This window comes from Amblyomma maculatum, chromosome 9 (genome assembly GCF_055883805.1).
Source record: "Amblyomma maculatum isolate TAMU_Amacu chromosome 9, ASM5588380v1, whole genome shotgun sequence".
NCBI classification, from domain to species: Eukaryota; Metazoa; Arthropoda; class Arachnida; order Ixodida; family Ixodidae; genus Amblyomma; species Amblyomma maculatum.
In genome coordinates, this window is record NC_139352.1 from 13,151,910 (window position 1) to 13,170,559 (window position 18,650).

At 45.8% G+C, this 18,650-nt stretch overlaps 1 protein-coding gene across 1 annotated transcript in view; it reads left to right on the forward strand.

Moving 5' to 3' along the window:
• The window catches only part of LOC146178354 (uncharacterized), a 72,502-nt gene that overhangs the window by 42,269 nt on the left and 11,583 nt on the right, over positions 1-18,650 (forward strand). Inside the window, exons 4-6 of the mRNA XM_084579680.1 lie at positions 1,122-1,170; positions 6,976-7,061; positions 9,251-9,340. Of these exons, the coding sequence (XP_084435806.1) occupies positions 1,122-1,170; positions 6,976-7,061; positions 9,251-9,340 (225 nt within the window). The remainder of the gene's footprint in view (positions 1-1,121; positions 1,171-6,975; positions 7,062-9,250; positions 9,341-18,650) is intronic.

Genomic DNA, 18,650 nt, shown 5'->3' on the forward strand with positions numbered 1-18,650 from the left:
TTTGAACATTTCTTTCGTCACATTTAGTAGCCACGTTTTACTAACGAAATATTTAATCGTAAGCAAATAAAGAGAACTCGTTACTTACTATATTTGCTGTGGCGGTACACGATGCTTGCCTGTCCTCTACGCCAGTGGGGATGGTGTGCATCGACGGAATTGTGCGCTTGTCTTCGGAGCCTACATACGCGCGGGGAAGCCTCTATAGACGCGTTTGTAGGCGTTTGCAGAGATTCTGCCGTGGCAGAAAACAGTTTTTATATTGCGTTTTGTCTCGGCGGCATAAAACAGGAGAAAAAAAGTAAACGTAAGTAAGTAAAGGGGATTTCATGCGTTCCACCCTTCATCATGCGGAAGTTCTGCACCGAGTTATTTCGCCTCTCGTAGGCAGGAGCCCCACGCACATACAAAACACCTACAACCAGCAAATTCAGCTACGACGAACCAGCAAGCTAAAGACAAGCTCGAGAAAGAATAGACCAGTTATCACATAGCGATCCCAGGTGTCGAGTGCTCAGATGTCCAGATCGGCAGGTCAGGAGATTTCGGAATATGAGAGCCCCATAATGAAATGAACTGAAAAATAGAAATGAACAATACATCGCGGCATTATCTTCAGTCGTTGATTAATCGAACGACAACAAATACACTGACCTGCAGTGGTGGTAATCTCTTGTCATTATGCGCAAGACATCATGAATTAATCGTGCACTGCATTTAAAGTCTGATTTTTTTGCTTCGGCGTTAGCGTGAACAAGCCTATAAAGCGGCAGCCGAAACGTCATTTCGTGAATTCTTTGTTCAGGGCCATTTATATATTTCCTCAGACAATGTGTCAGCTGTGGCATATCTTATTGCACTATATTGCACAGGCAATGCTGGTTACTTTTCACTTCAATAATAGGCGCTTGCGTTTGCTTTTGGATGATACAAAAGGCCGCAGCTGACTTTTTCCTGCTTATTTTATTATTTGTTTCCAAATCAGTTCTAAGAGCATAATTCTACCTGCTTTTCGTAATAGCTACTTAGCAGAGAAGAGCTGTGTGATGCCTGTTTTGAAGCATGTAGTTCATTTAGTGCCTCGTTTATACTAAACAAGGTGTTTGTTTCTTTTTTTGCAGCTTATTGAAACTCTGCAATGTTTCGCATACGTCCGGTCTGCTTTGTCAGGTAAGTTTGGAGTCCTTGTTGTTTTCTTCCTAGATGTTTGTATAGTTATCGTGAGCGCATGGCGTTCTTGACAAAAACGACGCTCACTCACCAGCAGTCCAAATAAGAGAGATGATACAGATTCGTCAACACAGAAGGCAACAACTCCAAAGGTAGCGTTCCCATAGCTAAGTTTAGGTAAGCAAATTCAGTTCAGTTTTTTAACCCCATGCAAGGTTAGGGCGAATAATAAGGCTGATTACAATCTATGTGTTTTGTGCGAAAGTACACCTTAACGACGTCTGACTCCTTATTCCCTACGTCTTCAAATTGGGTGGCGTTGCGAACTCAGGCTTCTCAGTTAAAACGAAAGGGTTGATCAGAACTCAGCCATCCAGAACCCTTGGATTCAAAGTTAAGACAAGCTGCTCTTATTAGCCACGCCGGCATGTTGTGACGTTTAGCAGTCACTCTTGATCATAAATGCAGAGGATGTAGAGGGAGCCATTTTCAGTATGACTTTCGGCACGTTCAGTTCAGTTCAGTCGTTCAGTCGTGTCCGACTCTTCGTGACCCTATCGACCGTATCACGCCACGCTTTCCGGCCTCTCACTATCTTCCTAACATCACATAACTTCATCTTCAGCGCCTCGAGGATGCCATCTAACCACCGCGTTAGCTGCCTACCCCTTCTCCGGTGACCCTCAACCTTTCCCAACATCAAATCTTTCTCCAGCGACTCCTCTCTTCTCATCAGATGACCAAAGTAGCTGAGCTTTAACTTGAGAATTTGACCCTTAAATGAGTAGCCAAGGTTTATCGTCGACAATATCGACTGATTTGATCTTCTGGAAGTCCAAGGAACTCTCAAGAGTCTCCGCCAGCACCACAATCAAACGCGTCAATTCTTCGGCGGTCAGCCTTCTTCACAGTCCAACTCTCGCATCCATACATCACAACTGGAAAGACCATAGCACGAGTTATACGGATCTTGGTTGGCAGTCTAATGCCTCTGCTCTTTATAGGCGGTCAAGGCTAGCCATGGCTCTCTTTCCGAGAAGCAGGCGTCTCGTCTCCTAATTTCATGGCTGCAGTCTCCTTCCGAGGTAATCTTGGAGCCCAAAAAGAGAAAATCTGTCAGCTTCCACTTCTTGTCCCTTGATGCTGCACGTTAGTAGTGATGAAATATACTGGAGGAAAAGTACACGCGCCTTGTATTGAAGGGCAAAATCAAAAATTATTGAAAGGAAGCATCGAAGTGCAATGTTCTTATGTACATTTTTGGACATCCTAGCGAGGCTGCTGGTCAGGCGCGATGCAGCATTGTTACAATATCCCCATTTTAATCTGTCCTCGAGAAAATTGGGGCCAGAGACGCCGTCCTTGAACTTTAGTCTCCGGTCACCTACACGCGAATTCCATCCTACATGTACGAGCCCAGAATACCTAGCTTACAGGTTTCGTGCACCAATCATCAGCAGTTACAGCAATTGAAAACTTTAACGCGTTTCTGACTTTCAGAACTTTCATTTCGGCATCGCAGCCCGCAAACTCTCCGTTGGGAACTCTATATTTAAACTTAATATCCAAGGACCGGCGTATACCGATTAACGTGCCAACCACCACCTGTGCGTCTCATCACTATCTACATAATCAGCATCGTGAGAACAACTGCCGCTACTGCTGGACAAATGCCTCTGCTATATAACCCTCCAATGGGAGCTGTCGTGCTTAGGTCCGATCATTTTATCTCAGCAGACTTATTGACCCCATTCGCCAACCTTCACACACTAACATTGAAGCCACCTAAACCATCGTCATGATCGTCAACCGGACTATACCCATTAGAGGGCGGAAGGCTCTCCCATATCCCTCCAATCAACCCGGTTGCTTGCCAGCTGTATCCAGCTAACACCCGCAAACTTCATCTCGTTCGTCACCTTACTTTCATTCCCTGTTAAGTTTGCCTTCTCTTCGGATCCTGTTACCCCTAGCACCCATAGGTTAACTTGCATTCTTCAACATATGCCCAATTATTCTTTGTGTTCTGAATATAGTGCCATTAACTGGCTGATGCCATTGGGTCCACTTTTATGGCTTCCTGTCTTTTAAAGGCACACATATCCTATTCCCTCCATAGTCACCGCAATGTCCTAGATTTTAAGTTGAACCTTTTTCTTTTGCTTCTATGCCTCTGCTCCTTAGGTTAAAGGGGTAGTATACAGTAGTATACTTTTCTTTTGAGCGATATGGCAAACAGTCAGTCATGATCTCAAATTCTTTGGCAAACGAAATCGATCCCATTCTTAGTCTCCCAATCATTTTCCTTTCGTGGTCTGGATCTGCAGCTACTACCAGTCCTAAGTAGACGTATTCCCTTACCCCTTGCGGTGACTCGGTATCTATCGCAAAGTCTAGACCCCTTCGGAATCTATTGAAACGAATTTTCTGCATCTTATTTAGGAATTTAAAGTTTCCTTTGCCAGCCCAGGTCATTGATAATTACTCGCCCTTCAGCGCCAGAGATTCTTAGGAAGGCAATAGCATCAACGAATCCTATATTTTCGAGATATTTTTCATCAAGACTTATCACCAACTGTTTTTGATTCTGTCTGCATACTTCCTGTGACGTTGTTGTGAACAGTCTGCTATGCATGAGAGTCACAGCTTTCCAAAAAGAGGTGGTGCAGTCTCTGGCGCTGCTGTATTGGCTGCTTTCCTGAAAATACAGCGACGGACAAATTCATGCCAACAAATATTGCCACTACCCTAATTCACGGTAGACGTACGTATGAAATGGTTACTGGTTCCGTTACGGGCTTGTCAACTATGTGAACAGCCGCATAATCATAGCGGTGTTACCAGGTTTTGAGCAGTCCTTTGTTCTGGCGTTAAACTCGCAAAGCGACCACTTTCCTCAAACACTTTGTGCCTCTCATTTCACCTGGTTAAATTTCTCCCAACCGCGAGCAGAAAGCGTAGCAGGGGCCAGGGGGCGGTAGAAAAATAGGTTGGAGGATGCGGCTAAGAAGTTCGCAGGAGTCAAGTGGATGCAGCCAGAACAGGACCGGGTTAATTGCAGAAAAGTGGGAGAGGCCTCCGCCATGCAGTGGGTATAGTTCGGCCGATGATTAGGATGATGCTTTGGAAGTCTGCAATATCTACTGCAGCTGAAATATGCAGCCATTGTCCGTATTCAATCATGCATCAGCGGAAAAACAGTGGCGCCATCTGCAGTGAACGGCGCCTTTGTTATGGTTAACCCTTTAGTGGAGTATTGTACCAAGTTCGAGTAATCTTGAATCGTTTTAGATGGTGTCAAAGAAACAGAAAGCTTATCACAATCGCTATACAGTTACAGAGAGAACGAAAATGGAAATCTTTAAAACAGAAGTAGCCACGATAGCCGAGGTAGCCGAGGTAAGCCCTTGCTTACATGGTATCCTCGGAGCCTTCCATTGCGGTGTTGAGGAGGTGGGGGAGACCAGAATATGGTTGCAGTAGTAGCATTGAGAACCTGGACCTCCACACTGTCAGGTGGTGCTGATGGCACTGGAAAGATAATTCTTCTTGATTACATGTTGCACCTGTAGGTGTTTAAAATCTCAGCAAAAAAAAAAAATTCTAGCGCAGCCACTCCAGTCACATTCTTCTCACTTTATTTCTCGGCTTTCATAATATCTGTGCACGTTATGTTGACACACATACTGTATTTTTATGCGATCATGCGTCAGTGAATGCCGCCGAGTTTAAGGTTTCGTTGGTACCGGCGAGTGCTTGACAAAGCAAATCTGGCTTCACCATTTTAAGCATCAAAATGCGGTGAAGTTAACTTCGCAGGAGCAAGCAGAAAGTTTTAAATCGGCGCCACACATAAACTGCGCCCCCCCCCCCCCCCCCCCCCCCTTTCCTCATACCAGATCGCTGCTGGAAAGTACACCGTCGTTGGAGAAAAAACAAAATAACAATATTAAAGACGCGAAGACTAGTCGAATGCGTAGTTTTTATTACCAATGACCGCTATAAATGACGACACGGCCCATTTCGGGAGTGTATAGGGGGTCACTGTGCGCAAAGCGAGGCAAAGAGCCTCGCAGTTTAATCCACCGGAGCAGTTGCAATGGACGCTGTGGCAGAGCAGAAAGTTGGAATACGAGCACATGACGATCACATGCGAGACGTCTGACCAAGTGAACGAATAGATAAGGAACGAAAATTTTAGATATGCACCACTTAGTTGGTTATAGTCAAATTATAACCCAAATTATTTCAAATTCGGATGAAGGCAGATTTTAGGAATAAGATAGGTCAAATTTTGGGATTGTGCCAACTAAATTAAGAAGACACTCTAGAGATGACCATAGTGGAATTACGTTGAACACCAGTTTTGATAAAATTAAGGAGAAATCCGGTTTTTAGGATCTAGGGACACCTTGGGTCTGGACGATTATAATTTGGAAGAAACCACACAGTTTATTATGCTCACATTAGGTTGGACACGAATTGTGATCAAATTTGAAGAAATTGAATTTTGGGAGTCCAGACAGCCACATTTTCGGAGCGGCCATTTAAACTTTGAGGTCATCACTGAATTGGCTGCGCTCAAATCAGCTTGGACACCAATTCTGATCAAACTCGGAGAAAGCCAAAATCTGGTAGTTCAGAGGGCCACGCTTTGTGAGCCCCACTGAACTGGCCGTACTGAAATTAGATTGGACTGCAATTGACTACAGTTGGAATGAAGGTCAAATTAGGGTGTTCAGAGGGTCAAATTTTGGGGGTGCGTATACACACTTTCTGGAGCACGCGCTGGTCTTGTACGAAGGCATAAGAGCCGAGGACCCTCGTTAAATACGTGCCGGGGCGGGGGAAGGGATGGGGGGTGCAGTGGTTAGGGCGGTCGACTGATGATCCCAGGGAGGCGATCGAAGCCTGGCCGAGACGAAAGGCGCCCATGTGCAGTGCGATGTACATAAGTATATATGTTTGATTATTATATTAATATATATGTTATATTAAATATATTATATATGTATATACGCCTATAGACCTTTGCATCGGGCGAGAGAGGTGTCGAAATTCCTCCTTTCTGGACTATCGGAAACCGGTTTCTGTGCAGCTTCCACAGCGCTTGCGCGCGGTGAACTACTGTCCAGTGACAGTAGTTCACCGTGACAGAGTAGTTCACCGTGACAGTGACAGAGCTCCCTAAGCAGTGCCCAGGGAGCTCAAAATGCAAAAGTTTATAGAAAAGGGAAAGTTGTCTTTAGTGTCAATATGAATGCACGGTTACTTGGTTGCGAACCAGAGACTATGCAAAGTCCGCATACACGGCTGCATAGGGGTTTAATATGTATTCGTGGGTCTTTCAGTTAGAGTGATATCTTAAGACTACACGTAAATGTATGTGTTTAATTAGAGAGAACCACAAACCGCTTTCGCGTCTTATGTTTAAGGGGGAGACTATTCCACTAGTCAGCCTGCTGCGATAAAAAGTGATTTCATTTTTATGACTGCTTCAAGCCTACTCTGCAAGCATTTGATGGCTGGTTTAGCAGCTATTTGACCAACATGAAAGCTTAGCTTCAGCGCGTCCATCCAATCTAGGGTTTTTTAGCCAAACAATATCATGTTAAGGAATATGAACAATATTTGTGAGCCTTTGTAACAGACTTGCTTTACTTCTAAAGAACCTCTTCCACCCTCTTGTTTAGGCTCCCGTTTTCTTCCGCGTTAAGGCGAGAATTGTTTTCTACGGCATAGTGCCGAAAACCTTCGTTCAGATATTGATTGCTGAAAATTTGCCCTCTCTGCTCGTTTTCGCAGAAGCCAACACAGAAAATGTCCTCAATGCCATCTTCTTTGGAGCTTCCGCGGCATTCGCTTTATTCCTACTGCTTGGGGTGACAATGGTGAGTACTAGTTATGTGATGTTAGGAAGATAGAGACCGGAAAGTGTGGCGTGATATGGTCCATAGGGTCACGAAGAGTCGGACACGACTGAACGATTGAACTGATTACTCTTCTCGATTCTTTCCTGTGTGTACTCGACTGGTTCTGCGCACCTTGGTATTGAAGCAGTTTTTTTTTTCTTTGCATAATGCGTCGTTTTATTTTCTCACTCTCACCTCTTGCTATAAGAGAGTGAACGTGTTTTTCGGACACTTGCACAAGAACGTCAAAAGGTCAAAAAATAAACAAACATGTCCCAACTTTCTCTGCATAACAGAAAAGGCTGCGCATAAGTGCGGAGCGAGAACAAATTGAGGCGGTGTGTGAGGTGGAAGCGTTTGTGAGATTACGATTAACTGAATAGGCACTGGTTAAGTACGAAAATTTCAAATTCTCTTCCAGAGGTTACTTGACTTGAAGGTGTCTTGTTGGAATCGTATGTATACCACATTTCGATGTTCGGTAACGCCACTTCTAATTTTGATTATGGTCAATGCTGATTGCGAGCAATCTAAATTTTATTTTCATACTCCCCGAAGAGGAAAATTACAATTTTAAAGTGAAAAGTTTGACAGGTGCCTGTGAACTGAATCTGTCTATCGGAGCCTTTAAAAAAGTCGGTTTTGTTATGAAAAGGGGGGGGGGGGGGGGTGATGGTGCTCCCTGGCGACACGAAACACGTGGTCGCTGCTGCCTGATAGAAACTCCCTGTGCTGTTACTGAGAGGAGGAGAGGACGACAATAATACTGCTGGTCGTCTTCGAAGGGAGCATCTCCGAGAACTGCCTTCTTCCTGCGTCAGTCTCGCGTCCCCATTGGGCCAGCTCCCAGTGACGTATTGGGGTGTTTTTTTCTACGCGAAGCCGCGCACGGGAAGCGAACGGGAGTACGCCATCTACTTGATCACGTGAATCCGGATTTCTCCCTGGCTTTCCCGACCTTGGCCGTGGGACCACGGGTTGTGAACGCGCGCACCTTGAATGCCTGCTGGACTCTCGACCCGAAAGGATTCCGGCGCCAGCCTGTGCGGAGGCGCTGACGCTCCTGAGTCGGGAGGGCTTGATCACCGCCGGCTTGTGTCTGTCGCGATGATTGGTGACGCACTTTTGCGCAGGCGTGGGTTCCGCAGGATTCTCGGTAATGTTGCGCCGGCACGTCTCATTGTTTTCTTGTTATTTTAAACCAGTTGTAATCTGCACCATGACGCATGTGTGACTGAATGAGAGATACCTATTTTAGTTTTGGTTTATTATTATATAGCCACCGTCATCAGTACTGATAGACCTAGCTTAAAAATGTAGGACGCTGCCTGTGATATAGTTTCTTCTGAAGAAGGCCGGTACCGCGGCCGAAGCATCAATACATTCTCTTTTCCTTCACCACGTCTGACGTTTCAAGCGGAAGCTTCAATACTCCAGCCATCTCGAGCCTTCAGCGTCAGTGTGGGTGGGTGCCTGCATGAAAGAGCGCCAACTCGGGCCTCTCCTTTTATGTGAGAGGGTGGCATTAGAATCAGCCTGCCATGACATTTGAATTCACGTTATTTCTATGCCACGGGCAGGAGTTGCGAATTCGGGTTCTCCATACTACTCAAAAAAGAGAGACGATTAGTCTGACCGCGCGATGCGAGGCCATATCTGGTATAAGGCTATGTGAATTACTAGGCTTGGTTTATAGGATTTAGCGACCCAAAGCGACTCACGCGATAAGCCTTTGCGAAGGGCTCCGGAAATTTCGACCACCTGAGGTTCTTAAACGAGCACTGATGGCGCACAGCACACGGGCGCCTTGCTTTTCGCCCCCATAGATAAGCGGTCGCTGCAGCCTGGATTTGACCGGGCGTTCTTGTGTTTTGTCCAGCAGTCGAGCCCCCGACTACTGAGCAACCGTGAATGGGCAATCTATCGAACTTTGGTTACTTGTGGCTTCCTGCACGCCTTTTTGTTTTCTGTCTTAGGTCCGTACCGTACGCATCATTTCCTTTCAAAATGTTGCGAATCTGGCATGCCTTACCCACAGCTTCTGGGAAAGCTAATTTTCAATCGGAAGTATAAGCGATGCTCAAGAATTGATTTTGCTGCGTACCAATAGAAACGGTCAAGGTAGTGGAACATGAATTTTGATTGCTATTTTGAATTGTGTCTTTCAGAAAAACAAGGGGTTATTAGAAGCCTTCATACTTGGTGCGAAATTGAGAGTCCTGGCACTAGTGGGCCTGGCTGGGGTCGCCATTTATTACGTAAGTAGTCGCAAGTTTTGACATGCTGTTCGTGTTTCGAAATATGCCGTAGAGCATCTTATACATCCCACTGAAGGAGCGAGAGTACAAATAACCGCTTTATGTACAGAATACAAAGAGAAACAAGCATAGCTGGTGAAGCTGCCTCATTCTGCTAAATAAATGCTTCGGCGAGAATTTTCCTGGCCGAGGAAAAAAGGGGGGGGAAGAAGAGGCACACAGGCCGGGACTATCAGAAGTTGTCTTCACGAATCACCGCTAGCGTATTGATGTTTAGCTTCAGCCTACATTCGTTTCCTTGGTGATCTCATGAACCACGTACCTTTGCGCGCTCTCAATACCACGAAGCTCTTAAGGGAGCCGGCTGAAAATTGCCTAAATTCTGATGTAAATCACGTAGATTCGTAAAAAGGATAGATTTCTGACGAAGGCTCGCACGACGGATGTAGATGAAACATATATACATAACAAAAGAAGGTTGTGGAGCAGTTGCTAGTTTAATATTTCTAGTGAAACAGTTTCTAAAGAAAGCATGGATTTTTTGTTTCTCTCAAATACGACTCATTTTTCACAAACGAGATGACTTTATATCAATGCTGTGCAGTCCACAACGAGCATTGATATTCTTAAACAATGAAATGGAGGGCGCATTGACGGGCTGATCGCCCTGCGAGGCATTGCCTGTCTAGCCTATGGTAGAGGCTGCATGGCGTGCTAAATGTAACCCCAAGGTTGCGATGAAACGGAAGACGCTTAAGACGCGAAAGTGGTTTTTGTTTCTCAGATTAAGCCTTACAAAGCTCAGCTCATCTTAAGTGCAGTCATGCTTTACTATCTCCATAGCAGCACTGGGGTGAAAATTACGAAGTACAGTTGATTGAATTAAAAGATGCACTTCATAGCTCGCGCCGCTGCATTGTCATCAACCGCCAAAGCTCAAAGGGCACCTGAGGCATTGCATAGCTCATCACGCTTTTAAGTAGAGCACTCCTGATTTCCCTCTGCCCACGTCTCTTATTCATTTGTCATTTATTCACAAATTAATCCTTCCATTGTAATATGAATAATTCATGATTGGGACACACGCCGTTATGAGCCTCATATTCTCCTCGCATCATGCGCCACCGTATACTAGATATGGCTGACGTTTGGTTAATTTCGCCGACTTCGAGTTTTATGACTCGGGAGCGGGGGATGGAGTTGGAAGTGTGTTTTTCCTTAAAAGAGTTCTTGCGCGACTTCACGCGATAGGCGCTGCTCTGTCATCCGCCCGATGTTTAGCGTTTTACACTGCCGAAGCCGTCGGGGCCTCAATATTAGTGACCTCGTGCTGGGTCCATTTTCCTATTCTCTCAGCGAGCTCACTGGCTTCGAGTTTTGCTGCGACACCTGTAGAAACCTCTGTTTGCTTCGCTCGCCCCTATGCTATCTAGTGCGTGTGGCTTTTACGCTTCCATAGGCTCAGCCACGTAAAGTCCGCTGGCTCATCTGGCTCTCAGCTGGCTTGTCAGCCGCGAAAATTTCTCAGCTATGTTAAAGGGTTCTATTAATTTGGGTGCTAGACCTGCTAGGACCCTCCTCTGTAAACTAGGCCTTCTCGCGGTCGTGGTTTGCCTCATTTAATGGTAGTGGCCAATCGCTGGCGCATTCGCCTTGCGTAGTCGTCATAATTTTCCCTGTGACATCCTGCAACCACTTGATAAGAATGAGTTCCCGTCATGTGTTCAGCGTCGTACCAAATATGAAAAAGGTTGGCACAAAGCTGGTCGAGCCATTTAGACTGGTGCACAGAGCGACCGAAATGGCGTCCAAGCGTGTACCCTAATTACTACGTAACCTCACATAAGCGTCCAAGAGTTGCTTAATATCTTGGTTAAGGCACTCGATAACATCGGACTGATGATAGTAGCACGTTGTTTAATGCTGACAGATACGAATTGGTGCACACCCATGATCATCAGAAATCATTGAACTGAAGTGGGTGATATTGAGCAGTGACCAAAATGTCACGAATCCCTACTGTGAGAATATATAAAACAGCTTTTCCAGGATGCCCCGAGGGGTCAGTTTTTTTCGCAGCGAGTACATTTAGGCGGTTTCGCTTTTACGACAGGTCGCACAAACACGTGTCTCTGTCGTCTTTTGTTGCCGGCTAGCGGGTCCCTAAAATGGCACGAGAGGACATCCCAAAGATTGTTATTTATGACCACCTGGATTAAACCAGGCTGCTTTCCACCTCTGGACTTTGTTTCCTATAAAACTTGACATGTTCGTACCTGCCTATTTACATCACCCTGCATTCCCGGCCAGCTTCCGAAGCGACAAAGCTTTCGCACGGTTTAGTGCCGCTAGTGACGCCGTCATCATGATAGGCTTTAAAACATACAGCCGAGTAGAACTCTGCTGGTACGTATTTTAATAAACCTCTATCAGAGTCGAGCAGGAATTTCTCCAATTCAATCGAAGAAATACCAGCTACACTAGACTTAGCGCGAACAACACTACCGGAGGTTGAAACATACAGCGCAATTAGAGCTGTCAGTGCATTGAGTTCTTTACTGAGAATATTGATCAGCTCCTGACAGAATGAGTCGAGTCTTCCTGCTTACCTTTGGCAAGGTGTTTTCTGGGGAAAGTGACCGCAAGAGTTATTCCCGCTCTTACGAGATGCTCGCGCTTTTGAAGAGCGGTCCCCGCTGCGACCTCATTTCACAGAGGTGGAAACAGCTGCCCGTCCGTCTCTTTCTCAGCTAGGCCTGCCATTTGGGTATCAACGGCAGTCTTGACAGCCCGTCCACGACCACATTAGCAGTTTCTCTGCCGTAACGCAATTCGAAGCGTTGAAGTGTCAGGGCCCAGCGCTCAACTCTGCCACTTGGATCACGCAGCCGGTTTAGCCATGATAAGGCGATTTGGTCGGTCTCGACTGTCAGCTTTGTTTCCTTTACAAACATCTCGAATCTTCGGAGTGCATAGTTGATGACCTGAGATTTCTTTTTCCTCGCTGAGTAATTGCGTTTATCATGGTTCGCAAATGCCACAGGTCGCAGCTTGTTCCCCTCTATATGGAAGAATACTGATCCCACTGCGATATAGCTGAAATAGGCATAAGTATCAAAGGTAATGTTCATTCCATGCAGCTTGGAGACTTGCGTCTTGAAGAACGCTTGTAAGCGTCGCCAAAAGCTCCTTTCCGAATCGTCCCTTGCCTCCATGGAGATGATTAGTTTAGAATGCTTTCCAATAGCGCTTGCTCTCGACCAGAGTTTCTAATTAATTCACTATGGTGTCCCATAATTTCGAGGTACCGGCGAAGAGCGTTCATGTGGTTGGGCTCAGCAAAGTCCAGGATCCCAAAAGTTTCCTTTGATGAAGAGACATCTGTCCTCGTTGTAAATGATACTGAAGTGACATCAATTAAGCCTGGCATATTTGCACATTTATGGCAATGAGCGTGAGGCCATCAGTATCCTTGCTGAAGCAAAGCTATCGATTAGCTGACAAGGCAACTGCTCAGGCTAATGCGTCAGACATTTTCGAGGCCCATCTTTTTCCCATTCGGGAGGAAATTGATCGTCGTATGCTTCCAGGCCACTGATATCATGCCAGTAGGCCAGTTCTGGTTGAAGAACATCATGAGATCGGCTATTGAGAGTTATCCAAGAACACCAGTTGGTCTCAATTAACTACGGTCCCCTTCTCCTCTGTCACTTCAAAAAGCTACGCCGTGTTTAGAGAAACCGTACAGCAAAGTATTATTCAGGTAATATTCAAATAAAAATATTAAAGTAATAATAAATAGTATTATAATACATAATAATATTATTAACATTATTGATACTGAGTGACATTAATAATAATATTTTCAAGAGCGTCTGGCGGGCCATCTCTGCCGAGGCGCGTCCGCCGAGGCGTACGAACGGGCCTGCGTAGGTCAAAACCTTTGTCTTCAAAGCGCTGTAACCACTGAGTCTAGTCGTGTGTCGAATTGGTATCTAAATAACTGCTCCGACCGGTGATGTATATGATTTGCTCTTTCAGGCGAGCAGTAAAGAAGAAAAAAAAGCCCCAAAAGTAAGTTTGCTGAAAAAGCGTATTGCATTGCCTTAACCTCTTAGTCAGCTGCTGCCGCGTTCTCGCGACCGTATAAACAAACTTCAGTGACACATCAGTGCAATGCCACGGCATATTATCAAACACTAAGTTTATATAAGAGTATGCGGCAAACATGTGATGTCGAGAATAATTGCACGTAATACCTGAGCCTGTGTTTTTAGTGGAAAGCAGGAGATATAAACTAAAATACAAACTAGATATAAATGCTTAGAAAGCATGCGTCGCTTTGTTCAGAACAAGAAACATTCAAATATTATTACTAATAAACCGTTCTGTAAAACAGGCTCTTGACTAAGAACATCGAAGTAGAAAGGAGATAAATTACCAGACGTCTCATTTTCTTGACGGAATCTTTGTTTATAGTGCGAACAAAATTAATTTGTTTTTACTGACAAAGAAACATTCGGGTTACACTCAAGCTACATCTTCAAGATATGCGATGAATACGTTAACGTCTCCCGTATGCTCGTCCTCTTCCGGATCCACTTTCGCGGTACATGCACTTCACGTGCCTCTGCTTTTTTACAGATATTCATCAGCATCAGTTACCGTATTATGTGAAAAGGCAACCGATTAACCAAGGCGTGCGAAGAACTCTGCGTAGCTCAGAAGTAGCGTACCGTACTCCGCATCCGAGGGTCCCGGATTTGATTCCTTATCTCCTGCCGCTTTCTGCAAGCTCGGCCATCCAATACGGTCTTTTGACGTCACATAGTCCGCCGGCCAATCAGTGCTCAGACATACCACACTCCATACTACCTTCCGGAAGTATGGTAGATGCTCCGACATTAGCGCTACCACTACGTAATAGAACGTGAACGCTGATTTTCGAGCTGAACGGCAGGCTTAACGCTTCCGCTTTCAAAGGGGGAACACAAGCTCTGCTGACAGCGGTCATAGCTGTCGTTTGCTACTCCTCCTGTGGAGCCTCGTTCGCCTACATTACTTCTGAAACTCGTTTAGTCACCCATATTTTCTAGATCTCACGCATATTCTTCAGCATACAGTCATAAGATAGCACATTATGGGAACCACCGTGCGGCGTTGTTATTGCCGCGAAGCTCTTTTTGTATTTATTTACGCTTCATCCCTTCAGGACGTGGATTTGCCACTTTCATTGTAGGGCAAGATACAGCGAGATTGATCTGAGACTTTATTGCGAGTTTGCGTCGTTTTCAAAAGTGCCGTTATCTCCCTGACTTCGAGTCATCCGATTGTAGGAAACACCGGAACAGGATGTCACTGCCACTTCTGGTTCCGGTGTTTCCAACAGTCAGATGACTCGAGATCGGGAGATAACACTTTTGAAAACGCTGTTAACTTGTAATATGGGCCCTGGAGTAAATGCAGCGACGCGCGACTGCTACATTGTTCTAGCTAGGCCTTGCTACCCTTGGTGGTTTTATCTCGACGTTTCCTTGTCGCCTTTGAGTCCAGTGCTTCTGAAACAGTAGAAATTTGTACTTCGACGATCGCCGAGCATGCGTGTTGCTACTGCGGACGCCGAGATCTTAGTGGATTTGTGGGAGAAATCCTGTTCAATACAGTGTTCGTTTCAGTCTCACACCAGTCTGCGTGTTTTTTTTTCCAACGACATGTGGCATCTGGTGCAGGAGCCGAAGGCCATGAGAATTGCCTGCCATCGAAGGTAAACTCAGAGAAACAGAAGCCGCATAAGTGTTTTGTGCAGCGGCGTGAGCCCGTGCCCTTCAAGGACTTGATGAAGGTGCCGGAGATTGCCTGGATCGCTTTATTCCTCTATCCATGTTCAATCGAGGAATCACGAAGCGAATTTGTGGTAAGGTTACTTCGTACTTCAGGCACCTGCCCTAATCTGGTATGAAAAGTATAAGGCCGCTTTGAAAAATTGGGACGCATTGCAGAAAAATGCTTGAGGACTTTTACGACCGTTCTTAGAAAGGAGAGCACAGGTAATCCTCCAGGCAATGCTTCAAAGCTCAAACAAGTGCGTCTTTGCGTATGTCGAAGCGATGAACCACCCCCTTCGCCGCGCGGATCCCGACGTGGCTGATGAAACGAAAGTGAATTTGCTGATGCGTTGCGCCGAAAAGCAATTAAGGTTTCGCGTCTCCTACGCGAGGCGCCTAATCCAGTGGCGGAGGTCTCAGTTACCTTTGAGAAGACCGTAATCGGTCGGATCTGGCAGTAGGCTCGACCACGTCAAGTGGTCGAGGGCTACTATGATGGCCGCACATACAGATAGTGATCACCTGCGGAATCTAGTAAATGAGTGTCGGGCAAAACTGCGCCAGCTGCTACTAGCCAAATGGTAGCTATGCTCACGGGCATCATCCCCAATGAAGCAAAATTCCGCATTGCGATGCCGGTTCTCACCGACTACACGGTTGCAATGTCAAACTCATATTCATGTGATCAGCCCCGTATAAAGCTTAAATAGGATTTTTTCATAAACTGCTCCTTAAACGGCTGCCAGGCGCAAGGCGGTTGCAGGCACAGAAGCCGCTTTGCGCGTTCACATGACTTTAATTTCAACAGCAGGCAAGATACACAGAGACGGCAATATACGAGATTATATATCACAGGATGAAGGGAAACCTAAGTGGGACAGTCTCTAAACGAGGATAACGGCGAAAGCTAGTCTTCGGGTGATCTTCGGCTCAGTGATTTGAAACGCTCTACTTGACGCCTGTAACTGGGTCCCTATGTGCCGCATACGAACCACCAAATCCCGTTCGCCACCTTCTTCCCATCGGCTGTGCTAAGGCCTTTCTTTACGCTCTTTGACAGACTACAGGCTATTCGAAGGCGATTAGCGTAGGAGGGGTAGAGGAGAGACGCTAATCGCATCAAGAACATTCCTCGCTTTCATTAGATTTTATCTTGAGTACCGAGCAAGCAACCAAGGCAACGCGTCCATTGCCAGCACACATCTCCAAAATAAGGCTGTTGGCGTTGGTAGGTGGCAGGTTTATACCGGCATCGTACAGGGCTCAAGATTAGTATAGAGCTCAGACCAGAAAGACCATGTCCGATTGGGAAGTTAAAGCGGACGGACCGACGCGATATAGTTATCAAGCAGTGCAAACCATGTTCCTTCAGAGCTCAAACCAGACGGACCCATGGAGTACGGAGCTCCATCAGGACAGACCATTTTCATTTTGGAAATCAAGCCGGACGTAGCGCTCTGATATGGAGTTCAAACTGAACAAGTTCTTGTTTAGTTCTGGGTGGGCGCGTATGGGCATGGAAACATAAGAGCGTGCAACGCGTCAGTATATTTTGAATGTGCGCACTACTATACAAATACAATCAATCTATAAAGTCATAGAGCTTATCCCAGTGGCCACGCAAGCTTGTCGCATTCCATATTAGGGATTCATCACGAGCGTATTTGCATAATTACCAGCCACAATCGCTCTAGCCCGTCCAATCCTGTGGATCGTCTTCATATCTGTGACAGAAGAAAAGCTTTCAATGCAAAAGTGCTAAAGAGAACGTATCCTTTCGCCAAAAACATGAAAATATGATCGAACAGAAAGACATTCCAGCGACAGCGTGCATATAGTATCTATAGGAGATAGACTATCTTATAACGGCCAAGTCGAATGGGCGCTGGAAAATGTTAGCTAAGAATGACTTGGGCAGTATGAAAAAAAAATATCACCGCCTAATAATGTACAACTTATTCAGATTTCTTCCCTGTTGCAGTTATTGATATGAACCGCCGAGGGGTCATTCGTTTGAAGGTTTCTTGAATATTCACATATGCAAAACCCTTATTTCAAAATACAATCCTAACGTTGCAGCTCCATTGGTAGCATATGAAGCCAAAAGACGCAATACTATAAGCATTATTGCGCCAACCAGGTCTGTGTGTAGTTTTAAGGTTTACATCCATCCTAAGACAATGGCAAAACTGCCAGCACTAATATATTAGGATGTTCTGAGATCCTTGCGCAAAAACCTGGTGCTTGAAAAACGTTGGGAACAATAATGAGATCTACTGATAGCCAGGAGCACGATCCTTTGTATTTGGAAGGCAAAGGACTAATTACGACTGAATTTCCTCACTTCGATAAAACACACCAAGTACGCAACAATGCTGTTACGCTGAACGGGGAGGAATATGAGCTGATACTCAAGCTGTCTGTGGAGAGCAGGGGTTAGCATGCTTGGTTACGGCTAGAAAGGAGGGTGGTTTGAATCCTGACATGGTTCATTTTTCTTAAATGGAACCATGGTAAATTACCATTTTGCTGTTATCTAGCCTGTTCAGCTTTTCCCCAAGCAATCGGGGCTGCTGTCAAAAATAATGTGCACCACCTCCACCATCGTGTACAACAAACCGGTACACCGAATTCTGCATAAAATTTATCCACAATTTTTCAGTTGGGCCGCGAAGGTGTCCAGCACGCGCTTTGCTGCCCGTCATGATCGGCTGCAACGAAATTTTAGACTTGAACTCTGCCACTGCTGTGAACAGTGTTAGGACCTGACAGGACCCTTCAAGTCTTCTTCGTGGCGAATCAATTTTTGCAGAGTGCTGATTTCTGGGCCCGCCTGCCGAGCAAGTGCGAGAGCCCTAGGAAATGCGACACGAGCAAGGAGAATTTCCAAAAGCTGCACGCTCTTCTACTATTGCGTCGAGGTCACTACACCCACAAACGAATCAGCCTGCATGAATTCCTCATCTATGCCACAGGACCACGCTTCATCGAACGACAGCAAGAAATGGAGAACAACTTATGCAACGGAGAGGAGGTGTCGCCAAGTCATCAGTCCGGCTCCTCACCACCTATCATCTAGTACTTTGCGTCACCGGGACAACTGCATGAGGGAGGTTCCCTGGTCCCCACAGGGGAATCTGAAGACATTAAGCATTGTAAGTAAGGTTGCTTCACTCCGAAATAACGGTCCTCCACCACCGAAGAATCACGACGCTGGGACTCTTACACCAGCGTCGCATACGATGGCAACATCGACGATGACGTGACCACACATAGAATTGGCACCAGCGCATACTGAGATCATAACGCTGCGCCCAAACCGCAAAATCCTCACACGACGAGGTCGACAAGGAAACGTAGGCCAACATTCACTGCCGAGTCCAACAAAGTAACGACCACTTGGGGTGGTTGCGCAATCCGCATGACAGTGGTCAGCTTATGCACTGAGGAGCAATGCACCGATTTAGATGCACAAAGTACCTGCA